This window comes from Corythoichthys intestinalis, chromosome 4 (genome assembly GCF_030265065.1).
Source record: "Corythoichthys intestinalis isolate RoL2023-P3 chromosome 4, ASM3026506v1, whole genome shotgun sequence".
Lineage (NCBI taxonomy): Eukaryota > Metazoa > Chordata > Actinopteri > Syngnathiformes > Syngnathidae > Corythoichthys > Corythoichthys intestinalis.
The window spans coordinates 52,166,017-52,188,352 of NC_080398.1; the positions used below are offsets into that span (position 1 = coordinate 52,166,017).

A 22,336-nucleotide genomic window follows, 5' to 3' on the forward strand; every position below is an offset into this window, starting at 1 on the left:
CCATGAAACGATACACTTAAATATCTGCAGAAATGCGAGGGGTGTACTCACTTTTGTGATACACTGTAAGTAATTTTTTAATTGGTAAAAGCAATTGTGTTTCCTCCCACCATTGTTGTCTTTCATTGGCACCGTCTGTTTCATGTTTTCTATTCCTCATATTTAGGAGGCAAAAATCTAAATTTAATAAAATATTATTCATAAATTTCTCCAGAACCTCACCACACCACATGACCCAGCGCCTTCACATTAGGGAAGGTCACATTCATCTTCAAACAGGAGCGTAAGTTTACTTCTGTGAGCCGTTTACAGTGCTCGTTTGATAATGGTTAACACTGGAGAAGACCTGATCCTAGTTGTTTGTGTGTCCGACGATTCCTAGGACCACAAATGCATGCCTTCCAGGTAAGGGTCAAATATCTCAATAAATTGTAAAAGTCGTGTTGAATTCCAGGCTGCTAGACAGGAGGGGTGATGCCAGCGAGTGAAAAGCCGGGCCAGTGTTTATTCTTGAGTGTCTTTTTATCCTGTTGCCTCCCTTTTTCTTCTTTTGTCTCCTCAGATAAAACTTTTTATGTCATTTGTTACTCTGCCATCTTTGCAGAATTCGCGCAAAATCATTCGCTTGGACTTCAGTCTTTAAAACGAATAGGGAAAGGGGGAAGTGACGTATGATGTAAAGTAGTCAGCACATTTGTAGTATTTTTTTTGTGTGTGTGTGGTAGGGTTCCTGCCACCCTCATCAAAGTTTATTTGTGCCGGTGAAAGCGATACAGACCCCCTCAGGCCATAGCGGAGGTGTCGTAAAACTAGTTGCCAGTTGACATATCACAAATGTTATGAAAATATTTTATAAAGGTTGAGAAGTTCCCTAGTCTTGCTTTAATAATGAACAAATAAAAAAATGGTTTAAATAAAATACACATTTCCAAAATGACAGCACACAAAGCCATAAAACAAATATGAAAGAGCCATACATGGCTTTGGAGACACACGATGCAGACCACTGAGCTCCGTAAAGGACCCACTTTTTCTGTTCCAAGGGAGGGGCTTTAAACTACTGTATCAAGTTTTTCAATGGAGGGCTTTCTTTTTTGAGGGGTGATTGTTTTTGTTTTTTTGTTGGCCTGTAAAAAAAGGTTTTCCATTAAAAAGGAACTAGAAAGGCAACATATGGTAAAATACACAACTCATTTAATCATTGATCAAAATAAGGAATACCACAAATACTTTCCCAAGTTGTGAAAATTTTAATGTTAATTTTAACTTGTTCCAGAGTCAGTGTTCAATCAAAATGTAAGATTTTCAAATAAAAGGTTGAATCAAGATTATGATTCAAATTAAGTTGAATCAGAATCAGTTTAGGGTCCCCAAACTTTTTCCTGTGAGGGCCACATAACTTTTCCCTTCTCTGATGAGGGGCCAGTTTGGGTCATTTTGTAACAGAAAAGGTGTGACGATTGCAGGAGTGCCTAAAGGAAAAAAAATATTGTTTTTCAGAAAGCCACAATCAAATAACCCTTTCTGGATTCTCCGCGGGCCGTAGTTTGGGGACCCCTGGTTTAGATCAACATTACATAGCAAGAAGAGAAAAGGTGCATAATTGCACTCAATGGGGAAAATGCAGTAAATATAATGTTTGCACTGCACTGTGGTCCCAATTTTAAATTTTTTTGCCTGTTTTGAATTTGGGGTTGACATCCCCGCAATCCTATCATCATACTTTTTATTAATCTAGCTACTGCACAGTGTAAGGGTCGTTTAAAGATTTGTTTAAAACATATTTTTACCTTACTCATGTCTCATATCTTCTTAAAACACTGTAGGCATTGAGGGTGACACCAAAAATGAACCCGAGAGGTATTTGCATAATACTTATATGACAGTCAAAAGAAATTTAACTCTTGGTGAACTGTAACTAGAGCCCAGCGGTATACTGAAAATTTACAGTTACCGAAATTCTTCTCGATGACCGACATAATTTTGACCGTGTCGATAAATTCGGTAATTTAATAAAACAAGAAAATATAGTCTTTTCATCCCACTTTGAGTCTGTGTTGTTCAGCTATGTTCATTGCCCTTTAAGAAGGCAGTCAGTGTGCTTACGTATGAAGTCACATGGTTATCAGGAAATCAATCAAACAGAAGCCCAGTAGGCTAACGCTAACGGCTAACGCTACAAGCAAACGTGATGGAGTCACTTAAGGGAGTTTCACCTGACATTAAGTAGCATATCGGCAGAATCCAAACGGGCTTTCACTCGCTGTCCTCCCTTGTTCTCACACTTTCAGGAGAGGTTGCTTTCAGTGCTTTCTACTGGTAGCCAGGCCACAGGCTAACGGCTAACGCTACAAATGAACGTGATAAAGTCCGTTAGTGGCTCTAACCTTGTCAAAACGGCTGAACTTATTGAGTGGATTGGGCACGGACTGCATCTAGCAATCAGTGTGTCACATTATTTTGTATCTCTCTGTGTTTGTGATTTCTCTGATAGCTTTTATGATGATAAAGCATTCAGCATAAAGTATAATCCAACAGTGAAGCCTATAATATGACCGTTTAATGGGCACAGCTATTTTTCTGTATGTGCTTGCTTTATTCTGTGTCATTACTGCCATCATAAAATCTTAAATGTTTCATTGGCATAGGAGCAATATAGCTTTAATGTGGTTGTGTCTGTGTGGGGGGGTTCATGTGTGCGTGCATATATTAAAAAAATGCTCCGGGGAAAAAAAAAACTGAAACCTTGAAGTAAACACTTGTGTTGAGTAATAATGCCACAGCAGCCATGAACAATAAGTTGTCTGTTTGAAGTGTACTGTTCAAGCTGTAAGTCATTTGTGTTACAATTACATGTTTGCACAGTCGTCGTATTGATTTTTATGATGTTGAAACATTGTTCAAGTGACAAGTCATACAAGCTGTAATAAATGTGTAAACCATAAGACTTGAAGTCTTATGGTTTACAAGAAATTTTTATATACTTAATATTTAGACTGAATGTACAATTGTTAAATTTAAAGCTGGTAAATAAATCAACGAGAAATGGCTAATTTGTATTTCATGCATTGATTCAGATTTTCAAATTGTATACAGTCCGCTTGGGCAAATTTATCGTCATTTATCGTTATCGAGGTAAATCTGGTCAATTTACCGTGATACATACTTAAGGCCATATTGCTCAGCCCTAACTGTAACTCAGTCAAATCAGAATATGCAGCTTACGAAAAGCCATTTTTGTCGACACTGAGGAACAGGTGTTAAACCGATTCCACAAAGGGCGTAGCGGCTGCAGGTTTTCCTTCCTTTTCATCAATCTGTTCTTTTACAGGTGTAATCAGTTGATTGCAGTTAGGTGCGGCTTGTTTCAGCAAAAACCTCATAGGTCAAACTGTCTGTGCATTTTCAGTTGGAACAAAAACCAGGACCCACTTCATGTGGAATCGTTTTGACACCTGTACTATAGGGTGTGCACTTCATATAAAAGAGTGTGAGTGTTTGGTTGCATGTTAAATTTGGCACAGGGAGGCTTTCATTTATGTATGAGTGAGATTTGATATTTAGTCCATGGGAAATTGACAGTTTTGACTTTAGACTTTGAAAGTGTGCTGGATCATTGACTGCCAACATTGGGAAGGCCACATTGTGGGGAGTCCTGGAACTGATGACATGGACTTCATGAAAGTGAGTTAAGTGGATGGTTTGAAGAATCGATGAAGGGAGGAGCCAAGAAAAAACACGAGACAAACCATATCATTGAGGAATGACGGCTGGAACCAGAAGCAGGAAGCATAGAGGTAATGTGGATGGAGTGGTTGTGTCAGGATGAAACTCCATGCTGCTCATTAGTTTGGGCGTGTATGGGAATGGCCGTAAACATGACATTTTGCTTGCAGCCTTTGGAACAACTCTGGCATCTAATGACATCCCTATAGTACAATGAGTAGCAGTGCAGAAGCCGCCAAGGCTGCTGCCATACCAACAATCAGGAATCCTCTGTCAGAACAAGGCCAGAGACTGGAGGAAAATTGCTGAGTACACATTAAGGGTACATTAGGTCAACACAGATTATAAAAACAATCACAAACAGTATAACATTTGAGTGGAACTCATAAACAGGAGTGACAACAACCACTGCATTTTCCAAAAGAGAATCAATTGTTTAGTGGAAATGGTTGTCTTCCAGGTTGTCGAATTTATGGCCCACTAACAAGATTGTACTTATTCAGGTTTCTTTGTATTTACTTGGTGCACAAATCTTATTGCCTATCAAGCAAACGGATCTGTGAATAACACGACATCTTGCCACACCTCTATGATGCTGGGACCTACATGAGGATCTTGGTGGTAGACTTCAGCTTTGCATATTACACCATCATCCCTGAACCCCTCTCATCGATGCCCCTTCAGCTCATCATTAGTGCTGATACCTTCCAATGGCTTTGGTTTTCCCTGATAGCCAACGACCTCATCCACATCATCAGCACCCTCCTTCCCAAGGATTATTCATTGCTGTATTTGAAAAACTTTAGCTAAGTACATTCAGTTATTAAACTGTGAAGTTTGCTGATGACGTCACAGTCACTAACCTAATCAGCGACAACAATGAGTCTGCTAATCTACAGATCCAAGCACTGAGGTCCAGCAAGGACAATCTGTAGTTAAATATGCTCAAGATTGTAAAGATGGTACTTAGTCTCAGGAAGCGTCCTTTTGCCACAGCCGCCCCTTCAAGTTCCAGTCTTTTAAGACCTTAAGTAGAAGGCCAACATCTACTCTATCCTCACAAATGGCCAGCAAAAACAGGAGCATGGCTTTCGAAGGAGCTTAAAATACAAATAAATATAAAATATCACATGTTCTGTTTTTACAGGCAAAAGCCGAACACTGTGGCATACTGGCACTGCCCCTTCTTGTTCTTTGTTGTTTGTTTTTTTGTTTTGTTTTTATTTTCAAGTAATCTGTGGATGAAAGAACTATACGATTAGGTGTACAACAGTTGCGCTATGCCACACTACCAAAATATGTTCCATGGACCAACCGACAGCAACATGAGTAGGACAAAATACACTTTCGCCTTTTCTTTATATAGTCCCCCCCCCCCTAGCAAATTCCATGTATGTACCACTTTAGTGCACTATTGGCATATTGTGCCAGAGGCGCCCTATTTGATTGGCCAAAAAGTTCTGTTTTTTAGGGTTAGGGTCATCTACTTTCTGGAAAAATGGCTTTTATTATGTTTGTCCCCCACTGTTAATTTCAAATTGTTTAACAAACTTTTTCGCTTTTTGCACATGATGAAGATCTCCCTTTAAGGAGTGGTGAATGAAATACAATTATTATTATTTTTATTTTTTTTTTAAGTAAAAGTACAGATACATGGGCAAAAAATTACTTCACTAAAAGTACAAGTATTTAAGAAAAAAATACTCAGGTAAAAGTACAAAAGTACTTCCTTTACAACTGTGCAGAATGGGGAAAAATCAAGCAATAAAATTGACTGAACTGTAAACAGGCTTAATAAGCTAAAAAAAACTCCAAAATTTAGCTTAATGGCAGATTGTAAGCAACTACTAGGTGCATACTTCCACTTTACTGTACAAGCAGGTGTGCAGCACCCATCTGAAGGCCCGCTTCTCTCACAGTTGGTTTTTATTAGTCATTATCTTGTTCACCTGCCTAATCTTGCCAGCACTCGTGTTGCTGCCCCTTGTGCTCAGTTACGGTATAGTTGCACAGGGCTTATCGATGGCGTTGAAGACATGAAAACGAAACTATCGATTCACAATGAGAAAAAAAAAAAGTAACGTGTAACGCAGGCAACAATTTGAAAAGTAGTGGAGTAGAAAGTACAGATATGTGCTGGAAAATTTAGTTAGGTAAAATGAAAAAGTACCACTTAATATTTGTATTCAAATAAAGTACAGATACACAAAAAATGTACTCAGGTACATTTCACCACTGCCTTTAAGGTACAGTTGTGGTCAAAAGTTTACATGCACTCGTGAAGAACATAATGTCATGGCTCTCGAGTTTCCAGTTATTTCTACAACTCTGATTTTTCTCTGATAGAGTGATTGGAACAGATACTTCTTTGTCACAAAAAACATTCATGAAGTTTGGTTCTTTTATGACTTTATTATGGGTGAACAGAAAAAAGTGATCAAATCTGCTGGGTCAAAAATATACATACAGCAGCGCTAATATTTGGTAACATTTCCCTTGGCCATTTCCACTTCAATTAGGCGCTTATGGTAGCCATCCACAAGCTTCTGGCAAGCTTCTGGTTGAATCTTTGACCACTCCTCTTGACAGAATTGGTGCAGTTCAGTTAAATTTGATGGCTTTCTGACATGGACTTGTTTCTTCAGCATTGTCCACAAGTTCTCAATGGGGTTTAAGTCAGGACTTTGGGAAGGCCATTCGAAAACCTTAAATCTAGCCTGATTTAGCCATTCCATTACCACTTTTGATGTGTGTTTGGGGTCATTGTCCTGTTGGAACACCCAACTGCGCCCAAGACCCAATCTTCGGGCTAATGACTTTAGGTTATCTTGAAGAATTTGAAGGTAATGCTCCTTCTTCATTATCCCATTTACTCTCTGTAAAGCACCAGTTCCATTGGAAGCAGCCCCACAGCATAATACTACCACCATCGTGCTTGACGGTAGGCATGGTGTACTTGGGGTTAAAGGCCTCACCTTTTCTCCTCCAAACATATTGCTGGGCATTGTGGCCAGACAGCTCGATTTTTGTTTCGTCTGACCACACAACTTTCCTCCACAAGGTCTTATCTTTGTCCATGTGATCAGCAGCAAACTTCAGTCGAGCCTTAAGGTGCCGCTTTTGGAGCAAGGGCTTCCTTCTTGCACGGCAGCCTCTCAGTCCATGGAGATGCAAAACACGCTTGACTGTGGACACTGACACCTGTGTTCCAGCAGCTTCTAATTCTTGGCAGATCTGCTTTTTGGTGATTCTCGGTTGAATCTTCACCCTCCTGACCAATTTTCTCTCAGCAGCAGGTGATAGACAAATGTCTACCTAAGGGTCTGTTTTTGAACTTGACACTTGTGTTTTCTTCCTGATCGTGGCAGTGACAAAACAGTGCCATGCACTTTATACTTACAATTGTTTGCACTGTTGCTCTTGAGACCTGCAGCTGCTTTGAAATGGCTCCAAGTGACTTTCTTGACTTGTTCAAGTCAATTATTCGCTTTTTCAGATCCATGCTGAGCTCCTTTGACTTTCCCATTGTAGCGTTTGTGGGCGTTTGCATCCAATGAGCCCTATTTAAATGGCCTCAGAGAAGTCAAAATCGCTAATTCGTGTTGCTGTATGTATATTTTTGACCCAGCAGATTTGATCACTTTTTCTGTTAACCCATAATAAAGTCATAAAAGAACCAAACTTCATGAATGTTTTTTGTGACAAAGAAGTATCTGTTCCAATCACTCTATTGGAGAAAAATCAGAGTTGTAGTAATAACTGGAAACTCAAGAGAGCCATGACATTATGTTCTTCACAAGTGTATGTAAACTTTTGACCACAACTGTAGTTATAAACAGCAGACATGAAATCAGTTCTGTGTTCACCAATCACAGTCTGGTTTGGTGCTGCTGCAAAGGGGAAGAGTAAGGTCTACCTAAAGCATAATACGCTTGGTACCCCGCTACCTCGTCTTGAAGACTTAAATTGCAGGAACTAAAGCAAGAGTGAGCAAAATCTTCTCTGACTCACCACAAAACCATCTTTTTTAGCGTCTTCTGTGTGGTAGGCTCTATCAACATCAGTCCAACTATTCACATGAATACAGTGCTTATCCACATAAGTCATGATCTATTTCACAGCTATAGGTCCAACCTTCAGTTTAGCAATAGATATGATTCTGCTTGTGGTTATGCTTATGGTATCCGAGTTATAAAACCGTACCCAACCAACTCTTTGCTCCTACTAAGAGAGTGTTCTTTTTATGCACTACTATTGAAATACTATATACTACTTATGTGAATGTTATAAAGCCATGGAGTAAAAAAAATCTTGCCAGCAGGAGGTCCCAAGTGTTTTTTAATTCACGTATTCATGGTCCTTTCCTCATGTTGAATTTTCCCCTTTTGAAATAATCAAACTGTAAATTTTGTCTCCAAACATTTTTCTTTTGATTCATCTTCAAAATTCCCTAAAAAAAGTATATGTTAAAAATTGTTAAAAGGACACACTTAAATTTTCGGGGAAACGGTAAAACTAAAGTCATAGTTTACTTGTTGTAGGATGCATGACATGGATACCTCTGTCTCTTGAACATACACACCCAGCTATTGGGTTTAAGGCAATTGCCATAATTACTATGTTGGCATTATAGCCTTTGGACAGAACTTCAGTCAGTTGGAAAAACTTCCTGCAGTTTTTATCACGTAATCCTGATCAGATGAGAATCATCCATTGCCTGTTGATTCAAGTCGATTCCAATTTTTAGTGTAATGATTCAATTTTCAATCGGTATTAAATTCTGAATTCATTTTCGATTTTTGCTTAAACTTTATAGAGCTTCAATTTATTATGCTATAATAGTAACATTGAGGTAATATGTTTAATAATATTATACGATAATAATAATAATATATATAATAATATATATAATAATATTATATGATAAGACGCGTCACTTATTTATTATTTTCTTTTAGCTTTTTTCCCCAGGTAGTTTATTCAAGTGTTTCCCTATTAAAAGAAAAACACGAATTGTTCTACATATATTTTTTGACCTCCGTCAAACCTCACACCTCATAATCTAGCAAGAGATAAAGAAAAACTTTAACTCATAAGCCTTTCATACATTTAACTAAATAACTTCCATCTTCCAAACTTGTCACAAAAGTTGAACAGTAGTAGGGAAGGCCAGTCCTTTCCTAAGTTGTAGGGAACGGACTTAACATGGGTCTGGATTAGTGTCAAATCAATGAGATTATAGTATATTATTGGTTTAGTTTGGTTCTATTCTGTGTCAGATAACGGGTGGAGCAAATGCATCCCTCATGTGGTAATCGCAGGTTAAAGAAAACCCAATGTCCGTGGTTGTGCCTTTGGCTCAATGCACAAGCCGAAATAACCCTTGAAGTTCATGGTAGTTCGTAGCTCTAAAGTATCCACTCTACACACACACACACACACACACACACACACACACACAGCAGAACACGCAGACGTTTGCAAAGCTAGCAACCTGGTGTAGCATACGCAATTACTGTATTTGTATATATCTATAAAGACTGTACTTTGTTTCCTTGTTTGTATTGCTCTGCTTATTCATGGATCTTTTTTCTCATTAAAACCTGTTTCTTTTGCTTCGAAGCCTGGCAGATCTTGATGATGTTGCCACTTAGTTCAAAATTCTCGCACCAGAGTTTTTCATTATGACACTCAAGTTCCCGTGGGTATTCACTTGTGCTCAGTGTGTAATTTATTCTCGAAACGCACACTTGGTTAGTTAGCACAGAAAAAAATCATCTTGAAAACTCATAATTTCAGGTACATTCCGACTTGTTGTTGGATGAAGACCCTTGCTGCCTTGAGCCATTTATGTCTAACCATGGATAATTAGACATATTTTAAAAGACTGGATATCTACATTTTGTCATGGCATGGCTCTCGGCTGCTACACTTGTGCCTATAAAGTTTGCTAGAAGATTCGTCAGACTTAATCAAAACCTATGGGGTTTTTTTAGATGAAGACGATTCCATCTGATGCGATATGCCGCTACAAAAGAACAGTTTTAAAGGGAATACATGATTTTATCACCCGAAACAATGATGAAGGGCAGGTGACAAGATGGGGGATTCTGTTGATGCAAGATGCTCCTACGCCACATAGAAGAAAGCTGAGACACTTGCGGAGACGAAGCAAAAGGGAGAGCTCTCATGACACCTGGCAGGATGCCGAGGCACTCTACGCCATAGGCGAGAGAAAAGCTTTTCTGGATTTCGCCTGCCGCTCGTGTCGTGAAAATTTGCTCGCATAATGAGACTCATTTTCTCACGTGACGATGAGTGTATCGTGGAAAAACCCGTATCGTGATGGTCCACTGTATATGAATCATGAAAGACACTTTCGTATCTTCTTGAAGATGAATGTAGAAATTGTATGTATGTTTCCTATTATGGTTGCAGAAAACACTGCAAATGAACATTGTTGGTCTATTCACCAAGGCTATGTTCACAATGTAGGCTGAAATGACCCAATTCCGATTTTTTCATTTTCATCTAACTTTAGTAAGACACGTTTTTGACTGTCTGAATGGGCTGAGTTGCATGGAAGCGTCACATTTCAGATTTGATGTAGGCTATGTGCTTTTAAATTCAGATTACATTTTTTTATGCTTCTGCACATGCAGGTCATTTTGCTCATATATTCCCTTGGAGTATGTGATGTAATGTGGCCATTGAGGGAGAACTTTTTGTCTTATGTGAATATGGTTTGTCAATTATCATGTCAATTCTGTTTAATTTTATAAGCAAATGTATGTGTTTTATTTGTCTAGTTCCGACGGCATTGTTTGGGCATCATTATTCTGACAAGCTGAAGAGCTATTGTCCAAATAAATTGTTGTTAAAACCGAAGAACAACGTCGAGCCTTTAATAACCTCTAAGGGAGTAACAAAAACTTAATTGAACACGCAAACACAAATACACACAAAATGAGGATATGACAATGAGGCTTCAGTGTGTAAACCAACACACAAATCACAGATCCATGACATGTTAAGGAGAATTAAGAAAAAACTCTATTAAGGGAATTAAATCATGAAGTGTTCACAAAGAATCTGTTTAAAGCGCAAAATTCCAGAGTGAATTATGCGAATTGTTGTAGGGGTCTTAGTTATGATTAGACAATGAGGAATCATGTAATTGTTCATATTTTCTTTCTTCACCCTTTGTTCAGTTATACTTATTATTTTTTTTTATTTTTATTTTTTTTAATGAAAGTTTTCTAGACTCTTGCTCTGTCAAAAACCTTTTGTCTTTGTTTTGCAGTCGGTGGTGAAAACTGGACGTTTGCTCATAAGTCACGAGGCCCCTATTACTGGAGGGTTTGCTGCTGAAATCAGCTCTACAGTACAGGTGAATGTTTTTTTTTCTGTTTTGAAATAATACTGTGTCATATCAAGTTAGTATTTGATTTTTTTTAATGCTCCAAACAAATCGAGACCGGCTTCCAGCACAGCCCCAACTCCAGTACAACTCGTACAGTACAAGCATGCGCACCATGCACGAGCTTAACACAGAGGCTGCAGTTACACTTTAGGCCGAAGGTGGCAGTTGCGAGTAAAATAAGCACTCCATGTAGCACCTTTAACTGTGCATTTTTTAAAATTAATTAATGTTCATTTCATATTTTTTAATTATTATTTTAGTCTTTTAAAGTTTTAAAGATATGTTTAATTTGGTTTTAAAATACGAATATAATCAATGCCAACACAAATCATAATATTTGCATCGCGAGCAACTTTGAACAGAAAAAGTTGAACCTCAAAGGTAAAAAAGTTGTCTGACCTAACTAAATGGAATGTACTTTCATTTGTGAAACAGTAGCTTCAAAATAATGTCAATCCTTACCTGGAGTCAAGTTAGAAAATGATCATCTCAAAGCATGCTACCTACAGTGGGGAGAACAAGTATTTGATACGCTGCCGATTTTGCTGGTTTTCCCACTTGCAAAGCATGTAGAGGTCTGTAATTTGTATCATAAGTTCTCTTCAACTGTGAGGGACGGAATCTAATACAAAAAAAACAGAAAATCACGGTGTATGATTTTTAAATAATAAATTTGCATTTAATTGCATGAAATAAGTATTTGATACATCACAAAAATCTAACTTAATATTTGGTACAGAAACCTTTGTTTGCTATTACAGATACCAAACGTTTCCTGTAGTCCTTGACAAGGTTTGCACACACTGCAGCAGGGATTTTGGCCCACTCCTCCATGTAGATCTTCTCCAGAGCCTTCAGGTTTCGGGGCTGCTGCCAGGCAACACGGACTTTCAGCTCCCTCTATAGATTTTCTATCTGGTTCAGATCTGGTGACTGGCTAGGCCACTCCAGGACCTTAACATGCTTCTTACGGAGCCACTCTTTAGTTGCCTTGGCTGTGTGCTTTGGGTCGTTGTCATGCTGGAAGACCCAGCCACGACCCATCTTCAGGGCTGTCACTGAAGGAAGGAGGTTGTCAGCCAAGATCTAGCGATACATAGCCCCATCCATCCTCCCCTCAATACGGTGCAGTCGTCCTGTACCCTTGGCAGAGAAGCAGCCCCAAAAAATGATGTTTCCTCCTCCATGTTTCACAGTTGGGATGGTGTTCTTGGGGTTGTACTCATCCTTCTTTTTCCTCCAAACACGACGAGCCGAGTTTAGACCAAAATGTTTAAATTTGGTCTCATCCGACCACATGACCATCTCCCATTGCTCCTCTGGATCATCCAGATGGTCAGTGGCAAACTTCAGACGTGTCTGGACATGCACTGGCTTCAGCAGCGGGACCTTGCGTGCGCTGTAGGATTTTAATCCATGACGGCGTAATGTGTTTCCGATGGTTCTCTTCGAGACTGTGGTTCCAGCTCTCTTCAGGTCATTGACCAGGTCCTGCCGTGTAGTTCTGGGCTGATCCCTCACCTTCCTCATGATCAGTGATGCCCCACGAGGTGAGATCTTGCATGGAGCCCCAGAACGAGGCAGATTGACCGTCACCTTGAACTTCTTCCATTTTCTAATAATCGCTCCAACAGTTGTTACCTTCTCACCAAGCTGCTTGCTTATTTTCCTGTAGCCCATCCCAGCCTTGTGCAGGTCTATTATTTTATCCCTGATGTCCTTACACAGCTCTTTGGTCTTGGCCATTGTGGAGAGGTTGGAGTTTGTTTGTTTGAGCATGTGAACAGGTGTCTTTTATACAGGTAACAAGTTCAAACAGGTGCAGTTACTTCCGGTAATGAGTGGAGAACAGGAGGGGTTCTTAAAAAAGAACTAAGAGCCGAAATATTTACTAGTTGGTAATGTATAAAATACTTATCGCATGCAGTTAAATACAAATTTATTATTTTAAAATTATACAATGTGATTTTCTGGATTTTTGTATTAGATTACGTCCCTCACTGTTGAAGAGAATTTATGATACAAATTACAGACCTCTACATGGCTTGCAAGTGGGAAAACCAGCAAAATCGGCAGTGTATCAAGTACTTGTTCTCACCACTGTAGTTGCTCACTGCACTTATCATGAATATTCATTCATTAATCTTCCCTTCACTTATCCTTACAACGGTCGTGGGGGTGCCGGAGCCTATCCCAGCCAACTACGGGCAGTAGGTGGACTACACCCTGAATTGGTTGCCAGCCAATCGCAGAGCATAAAGTGACACACAACACATCATGCACACACTCATATCTCGGTGGGACAATTTAAAGTAGTCAATCAGCCTACCATGCATGATTTTAGGAGGAAACCGGGGTACATGCAAACATGCAAACTCCATAAAGGACGTGCGAACCACCCATTTGTTGTGCCATTATCATGAATATGTTAATATAAATTACATGGGTTAAAAATCCTGACTTTAATGAAGTATATCGAAGTACAGTAGATTAACATTTAAAGTATCAAAATCTCACTTATTTGTTTTTAAATTATTAAAATGATGCCAAAAATGACCACATAACATATGAAATCTTTGTCAGTTAAATGCCTTGTACTGCCAGTTGTGAATGTTTCATTTTTTGAATTTCCTGTTGAGATAAGGTACTTGCATATTACATATTGTAATTTATGTATTGTAAATAAAATTGCTCCTAAAACCAACCACACCTTGATCACAGTACAGAGGTACATCACAGTGCATTAACTCCTACATCTTCGGGGGTTCTCATCATCATGGGTGGTGCTTTTGAATTGCCCAGTATGAGTTCCATTCATGGTACTTTCCATTATATCTGCCAGTAACTTGAACCGACAGCATTTCGTCCACCCTGCCAGGCTGGTCTTGGACGTGGTTTTGAAGTGTTTCCCTATATTTATAAAACCAAGGCACATATTTTATTATGTTGACCTGACCAAGGATGATTGCTTTTTGTGTTTGTTAAATGCATTCTGAACCAAACTACATTGTTACAACGTAGGCATGTGTAACAACATGTATTCAAAAGTTTTCTTGATCATTTTCACCACTAAGCATTCTTCAAAGGACACAGTTTATTCGAGCATGTTAACTTTTTACAGACTCAAAAATTGAAGTAAACTACTTGTAATTTAGTAGGCTGTATAATTATCTGCGTTAGGTTTGTAAATGCAAAATATTCTGTAAATCATTATTTTCCTTTTGTATAATAATGTATAATGTGTCTTTTCTTCATCTGGTAGTTTCTCCCTGAGCGGACAATTAGTGACAGTTCTGACCCAATTCTAACCCAAATTATCTTGTAAACCAGATAAAAGAACAACATTATGAAAAAAATCTATAGATAAATACTAGTATATGTGTGGCATTGAACTTGAGAGCGAATAGAAAAAATAAAAACCCGTGTGTAATAGAGTTCCCTTTTAGCTCGTTTATTTTGATTACTGTCTGGCTTTACCACAGTCTTTTGGAAAGAGTTTGTTCCAATCAATTGCTAAGGACAAAGACAGGGATGAAAATGAGGGTGTGTTCAACTCATTGTCTACATTGTCCATTAATTGAACATAATTTCAAAACCAACAGGTAGCAAGTAAGTAAGTAGCTTTGGATGTCTTTATTTAGATATACTCAATACCAGAAGTGGGACAGCAACTTTGCATATGTAAAATGCATAATTCTGCAACAGGCCTGTGGAGTTTAGATGCTGAAACTCACTTCTTATAACCTGTTACATTAAAAGCAATTATCTCTCTAGGATGTACTGTATGTACATGACTCTTACCAAATGTCAGGTTTGTGCCAAAGATGTCCTAAAATTAATATCATTTGTAGCTACACAAATCCTTTCCCCCCATTCTTTCTGTAATAGTACATACACCATTCTTTTTTGTTATCCAAAACTTTTCAATTATTTTACAAACGTTTTTTTTTTTTTTTAAAGAATCAAGCACAAATCTTTTTTTTTTTTTAAACTTGCATTTCTGAACTTTGGGGGGGGGTGGCAAAAGTCAGTCAGTTAGTGGATGAATTTTATGCTTGATTAATTTCAGACTTCTGCAGCAATTAAGGCACAAGTGTCCTTGGGTAGACATAATCGGGGACATGGACATCTTGTCATAGCTGCTGAATTTTCGGGCTCGTCAGTCAGTATGTTTTTATAGTATACTAGGATAATACAGTACATTATAGCCATAGGCTGAGCTGTACTGTGTTTGTTTACAGGATAGCCTGCGGCTACAGTATGAGCAGTTAAACATCCTGTCCCTTACCTAATATGTTCCATGTGGTAGTGTGTTTCCACTGTTGGAACTCATGTTTTTCCGACTGACAAAATGGCTTGAGTCGCACACATTTGGGGAGGACAAATGTTAAGAAATGAAGATGCGTTAAGTCAATCGACAACAGGTAACAATGAACCTCTAGAGATCCAATGTATAGGCCATCCCAGCTTGAGAAGTTCGAAATAAAAAGAATATCAACCTGCAGTACTATATTGTGTAAGCCTCTAAACACTGATGGAGCAGGTGCCATTTTGTAATGTCACTTCTTTTATGTCTTAATGCATAATTGTACATGTAAGTTTTTAATTATTGTATTTCTTTTAATTTTCTCTTTTTAGGAGGAGTGTTTTCTTAATTTGGAGGCTCCCATTAGTAGAGTGTGTGGTTATGACACCCCATTTCCACATATTTTTGAGCCATTCTACATCCCAGATAAGTGGAAGTGCTTTGAGGGAATCAGGAAGATGATCAACTATTAGACTTGAATATACGGTAAGGACAGAGGTTGCGCTAGACTTTTTCGTTGTCTGTCATTTTGACTGACAGGGTCATAAAAATCTGGTCATAATCTATTTTTACCCGTCACTTAAATTTTTAAAATGATAATAATGACATATTCAATAGTATTTAGTTTTCATTCATTTTTAATTAATATTGTAATGCTTGCTTGGCGGTGAAAAATTAGACACGGAAGTCGCAGTATTTTTCTCCCTCTTTTTACTCTGCTTACCGCCAGCAACACCAACAAAACAACAACTCCGCCCCCAAAGAAAAAGAGGCAACTATATACACAGGCGGCAATCTAGTCCACCAATTGGATGACGCGCTGGCACACCGGGTGCACCAATAAGAACCTCGCATTGATGTGTCAATCACGGTGCCGCCGCCAGACCCCGGTGACGCTACAATATTCTGTCCGAACAAGCTTAACAGAATCCACACCGTGTCATCAAGCATATGAATATGTAACTTTTTCTCCGCAGTGACAAAAACAGCTGACTGTGGCCCCAGTAGGTAGGCTACATATGGAACAATGAAATTAACAGTTCACCTGCTGTGGCCTGAACGCAGTCTTCCTCCTGGTGCGCATGGACTTGAATTGCGTGCCCGCTTGTGCATAATCAAATGTCTCAAGTGGGATTCCTTCACAGGCTATTGTCATGAGGTTTTGGACTTTTGCCTCGGACAGACGACTTAGTTCGGACACTCAGTTGCCTTGACATTTTTCCGAGTAAGGCCAACGACGTCATGCATTAAGAGAGACAATAGCTTATTAATATGCTCACTCGCCACCCTGTGGTCTGGGGTGTGAATTGCAACCTGTCAAAATGACAGATGGACTTCAGTTTTTTCCGTCACCGTTTTAAAAAACCGGTCAACGATGGAAAATATTCGGTTAACGCGACCCCTGGGTAAGGATGACCTTATTTTCCTCCTCAGTAGAAAAATCCACTTTCATCTATTTATTCTATAGATCCTACCCACCGACGTCACAAAATCACGTGATCGCTGTATTGTTCCGCCCCCTTGTCCGTCATTTTGTGTCTGTATTATCAATGGTCTCAATTGATCGAGCAATTTATAATGCATTTCATGGAAGACCCGGTGCTTTCGGATGCCGTAAACTCACTTGATGCGTTGCATAAAAGGCGTTATGTGGAAAAGCTTCAGTTTATCCATTCGCCAGATCCATATTTGATGCCTAAATCGATGTTTTTCGACCCGCTGTCTCCGCCGTATTTGCCTGACATCTGCTAGCTACCCTGATATGTACAACTATCTTGTCCACACAAAATCAGCCTATTCTCACGAAAGTTTGAAAAACTTTAAGAGCTTGGAGGCTTATAAATACTTCGTTGCTGGTTGGGTGAAACAGGTCCTCCTCCACGAAAATTCGGCAGGAATCTATCTTGTGCTTGGAAAGGTGAGTTACGAAATTTTCAATTCAAAATCTTTTGTTCTTGCTAACATCCACTGTCAAGTCTAATGTATTTCATGTCATTTGTCAATGGAACTAGGGCTTTTAATGTTTATATGGTTTAGCGATAGCACTCTCACTACATACATACGTGTATGTTGTCGGCGAATAGCCTAGCAATGATCTCAATTGTGGTTGTCAGCCCAAAACCCTCTAAATATATATTAAATGCATCTTACCAGATATAAAATGACTACTACATAATCTGTGGTAATCGTTTGGAGCCCAGTTTTCTCGTCGAATTGCAGCAGCCCATCTCGCTCTCTCCTCTCCGGGTCTCTCGGAATCCGGTAGAACTTCAAGTCTCTCCGTCTATCTTCTCTGTTATTGCAACCGACCGCCACACACGCCTTCACCATTTTGATTATTAATGTTAACGAGCAGAAAAACACGCCGTAAATAGGAGGAATGTACGTAGTCGTAACAGGCAAACACGATGTGTTGACGGACAATTGGGCGGCACCAGTCAGGAGGGCGGAGTTGTCACGTCACGTGGGTAGGGTGTATATTAAGGTCCTTGTTCAACCTTGTGGCAGAGCCGGCAAAAATCTGCATTAAAGTACCTCAAAAGGAAATATGGGTTTAAGTCGTTGCAACAACAGCAACAAAAAAAACCAACTTGAGGGCGTGTTAAAAAAATAAAATAAAAAAAATAAAAAAGATCAAAATACGATGTGAACAGTGAAAGTGAGCGTTTTGGTGGAACAGAAGCCGAAATGAATAATTTCCTCCAGAACAATTTTGTGAAGTAACACCTGTACAGTACAATTGGCAACATAAACCTCATTAAATAGAACAGTAATAGTTAGTACACACCTGTCGTGATGTAAAGTAACTCTGATTAACCTTCTAGAGTCGTGACCCAAAAGACTTTTGGTTCTTTGTCTTTTAATTAATTGAAATGTCCTGGTATCAATTCAATGGCGTGCATAATCATTATAAAGTATAGATAATCCTTATTATGTTACTACAATCTTTCTTTAATAGCAGTTTAATTACACAAGTTTTAATACCCCCTTTTTTCCAGAAATTTATTTTTTTCGGATGTTTTCTCATTCCAAAAATGTTTAACAAGGGTGTATGGGTATTTTATACTCATTGGATCCTTACCTAAAACGTAAGAATTTTAGCTCAGCTCACGTGCTGCTGTCCCATTATTTGTTTTGTATGAAGGGCTTACCTTAAAATGTTGACAGATACGATAGTTAAGCATGTCCCAATATCCAATAAGTCAATTAATCGCACGGTAAACAAAAATGAGGTCGGTAATTTTCCTGGCTGCAATTTATCGCCGTGTGCGTGCATGCATATATTTCTCGGCCGCGTGTTTATGTGGTCTGCGTGCACGCGGCACCCCCATGTTGATTGCATATGAGACGCCAGTTCCTTTCGCAGATTCTTATTGGTCATCAGCACACAAGTTGCGACATACAAAATAATGAAACACATCTATATTAAACATTGTAAAACGTTAGTATTGCTACATTGAGGCTAATAGAAAAGACAATGTACTAACCTCTTCAGCCTGTGATAAAACATTGGCATTCTTCTCCAAAACGCCAACTTGCTGTTAAAAGGTTCGAACATGAAAAGTCACTGGTTTACTGCATTTCCAAACGATGCAAAAAAAAAAAAAAAAAGATCTATTACTGACAGCACATGCATGACGAAACTAGAGGACAAGTGCACTTTTTTTTTACCGGGTGTAGCTTACGGTTAGCGGCTTTACGAACATACTTCCAGTGAACATTTCAAAATAAAAGCACATCATGTTCAACATGAAAATAAAGATTTCAGGAGTTAATCTCACATACTTCAGATTCTATACAATGAATAGCTTTAAAATGACATCTGTTATGAAATTTTCTGATTGGCAATGGATAATTTAGCTTAAATTTACTAACATGCGCACTTTGCAGGACAAGACAACAGTCATTTTGCCTCAAACTTTTGATGGGCTTTAATTGGCAGGGAACAAAAATGGCGGTTTCTCACCTATTTCATATTCTGCACTTACTAGCTAGTATACAAATGACACGTTTTGTGTGTGTGTTTTTTTATTTATTTTTTTAATTGTTTTCAATATAGTTTGTGTTTTATTTAAGAACAATTTATTGCATTTGAATGGGAGATTTATTACGACGTATTTTCACTACATTAGTGGTTGAATGTAGTTATTTGAGATACTTTTAAGGAACTTACCATAAATCTTGTATTACAATGACATTAAAGGCTTTCTATTCTTTCTAAATCATTTGTTTTGAGTGGATTGGTGTCAGTATTATTTGAACTTGACTTTTAATGGCACAATATGAAACAAAACATCAAAATTCATTTTTTATTCAACTACATTTTTGCCATTAAAGAGGGGCATTCCGTATGTTATTAAGTCCTAGATAAAGTGTATTGCAGCATTTAGGTGAGACTGAACTTGATTCTTGCTGTTCTTGTATTCACATTAGCGGCTTTTAGCTTCACGTAGGTGTTTATAGAGCACAGTTATGTTTGTTGGCTGAACTTCAGTTTGAGGCATTACTTTCTCCATGTGTTTAAAATATCTTCCTGTGAACAGATTGCTAGTTCTGTCACAAATGTGTGCACAGGTTCAAAACATGGATATCTCTTACTTAGTGCATGTCCATGTGATTTTGACATGTATGTGGCATTGTCAACGTACTGTAAAACTAGATTTGTTACTCTTCTTTAGCCTACCGCCAGCAACATTACTGATCTGGATTGTTAATGGCATATAGCTTTTTTTACCCCACAATTCATCACCATTCAAGTCCACTGCTAATGCTCAGCAGACTTACGTGACTCAAGAGGCTACACTACTGCCTGATTGTTTCCAGGAGGGCACAATAATCCTGTGAACTGGGGTGTTTTGAATCAACCACACTTTAGTTATCCCTTTTTCATTTTCATTTTGACTTATAGTTACTGAAGCGTTGGCCCGAGAGCCACAAAGCCATTAATAATTCTCACAATCAAATCCAACAGACGTCAGTGCTCATCTTTGCTATCCGCCATCTCTCTCCAGCATGACTTTTCCGCCTCATCTGCCATCATCACAAAGTGATTCACTTTAACTTTCTCAAACTCTCTTGTTCCAGAGCCAGCTCCCGAAAGCCCCAACGATGTGCTCCCTATTTTCCAACTCATGTATCCAATCAATGGAGAGACGCCAGGAAAAGACACTTTGTTGACCATTCAGTAGGGAAGCCCATGTCCAGATGACTCCACGTCCCCGTATACCCTCACAGCTCATACTTTTACATTACATACCTCTTAAATAGGGAACTTTACTCTGTGATGTATGTGATGGCAACTATGTTGATGACATGATCCATAGGCTATTATTATGTTTTGTTTCTTTTGCGTTTTGCCTTCAGCAATAAAATCACATTCTGTCATTTAATTACCTCATACTTGTTACTGCTCCCAACTCCCACCCAATGCTTCTGCACACGCACACATTACATTTTATTTTCAAGGAAAAAGGAACAAATGTTAAATCCGTGAAAACATTTGAGTGGTGTAATGGCCTTTTTATTTGCTGTGTGCGCTGGAAGACTTGAAAGTGACGGAGTTCAACCACAGTGTCAGGAAAATTTTGAACACATTTTATTTTACCACATCCTGATGATGGGATAATTATAGAATATCCGCAGTGTGTTTAAAAATTAAAGGAGCCTATTTATTGTCTTGGATTGTGTTTCCATCATTAAGTACATATCTTCTAAAAATAAACCACTCGTGGCCGATGTGTTTTGATTTTTAAGCCTCATACACTTACACCATTAGTTTTTTATATCTGCTATATGATTATTGATCATTGGCTGATTTAATATTTTCTCAGTCATTAAAGTTGAGTCATGGGCCGAATTCCTTCTTCTGAGGAATCTTTTTATATTCTACAAACCGTTGACTTGAAATAGTCTTAAGCATCAGCTAAAGCGACCTCCAACAACACAGAGTTGCCGTGGAGGATGCAGAGCAGCTGGCACAAGATCTCTAGCATTGGAAAAACCTGGTTCATATGGTCAGCTCAACGCACAGGGATGGGACACCCTGACTCTCGCTGGAGCACTAATCAATCAATCAGTCGATCAATCAGTCGATCAATCAGCTAAAGAAGTTTTAAATGAATTAATGATTCATTCTTTAATGATGCAAAACATTAACAACAATACCAAGACTCTATCTCTTAATTATAAAGTAGCCATTAGTGATTTGAATCTCTCACATTAAACAAATTGTCTCCCTCAAGGCTGTATTTGGTAGGTGATTACAATTAGACATCATTGAGGAGCAGTGTTGTTAGTCTTACTTTAAAAAAAAAAGTAATTAATTACAAATTACTTCTCCCAAAAATTAATTGAGTTACTAACTCCTATCTCATTCTAAGAGTAATTAGGTTCCTCAGCAAACTGACATTACTTTTCATGTTCTACACGTCATTACATTATACATTACATTCTATAACATTTCACATCAAATATGTTTATATTAACTGATTGAAGAATGAAAGCACTGTGTACAGTATTTTAGAACATTTGGTATTGATGGGGATCAAATATATTAGTCTGTTAAGAAAACACAAATGTAAACTGACCTTTAACCACTGCAAATCTCTGAAACTATGTTAGGCCTAATGCACAATAAGCAGAACACTATCCTTAAATATTCCACAAAATAACAATATCATAATAGAGATATTTGATAATATTAAATGTGGAAAATAAATTTAAGAACGCTATCTTTGAAATTCCTTGGCCTGTCGCCATTATCGATGTCCTGTTGTTTTTGCCAGAACGTGTAGTCACAGTGAAGCAGTGATCATGATGAAGCATGATCCACCCACCTAGCCAATCATCATCGCGTTTGCAACACCGTCCCCCCTCCCGTT

The 22,336-nt window shown here is 38.5% G+C and overlaps 1 protein-coding gene across 1 annotated transcript in view; it reads left to right on the forward strand.

Moving 5' to 3' along the window:
• Positions 1-21,137, forward strand: part of bckdhb (branched chain keto acid dehydrogenase E1 subunit beta) — a 63,197-nt gene extending 42,060 nt beyond the window's left edge. The window contains exons 9-11 of the mRNA XM_057834220.1: positions 11,030-11,116; positions 15,788-15,941; positions 20,541-21,137. Of these exons, the coding sequence (XP_057690203.1) occupies positions 11,030-11,116; positions 15,788-15,928 (228 nt within the window). The 3' untranslated portion in view covers positions 15,929-15,941; positions 20,541-21,137. The remainder of the gene's footprint in view (positions 1-11,029; positions 11,117-15,787; positions 15,942-20,540) is intronic.
• The last annotated feature ends 1,199 nt before the right edge of the window (positions 21,138-22,336 follow it).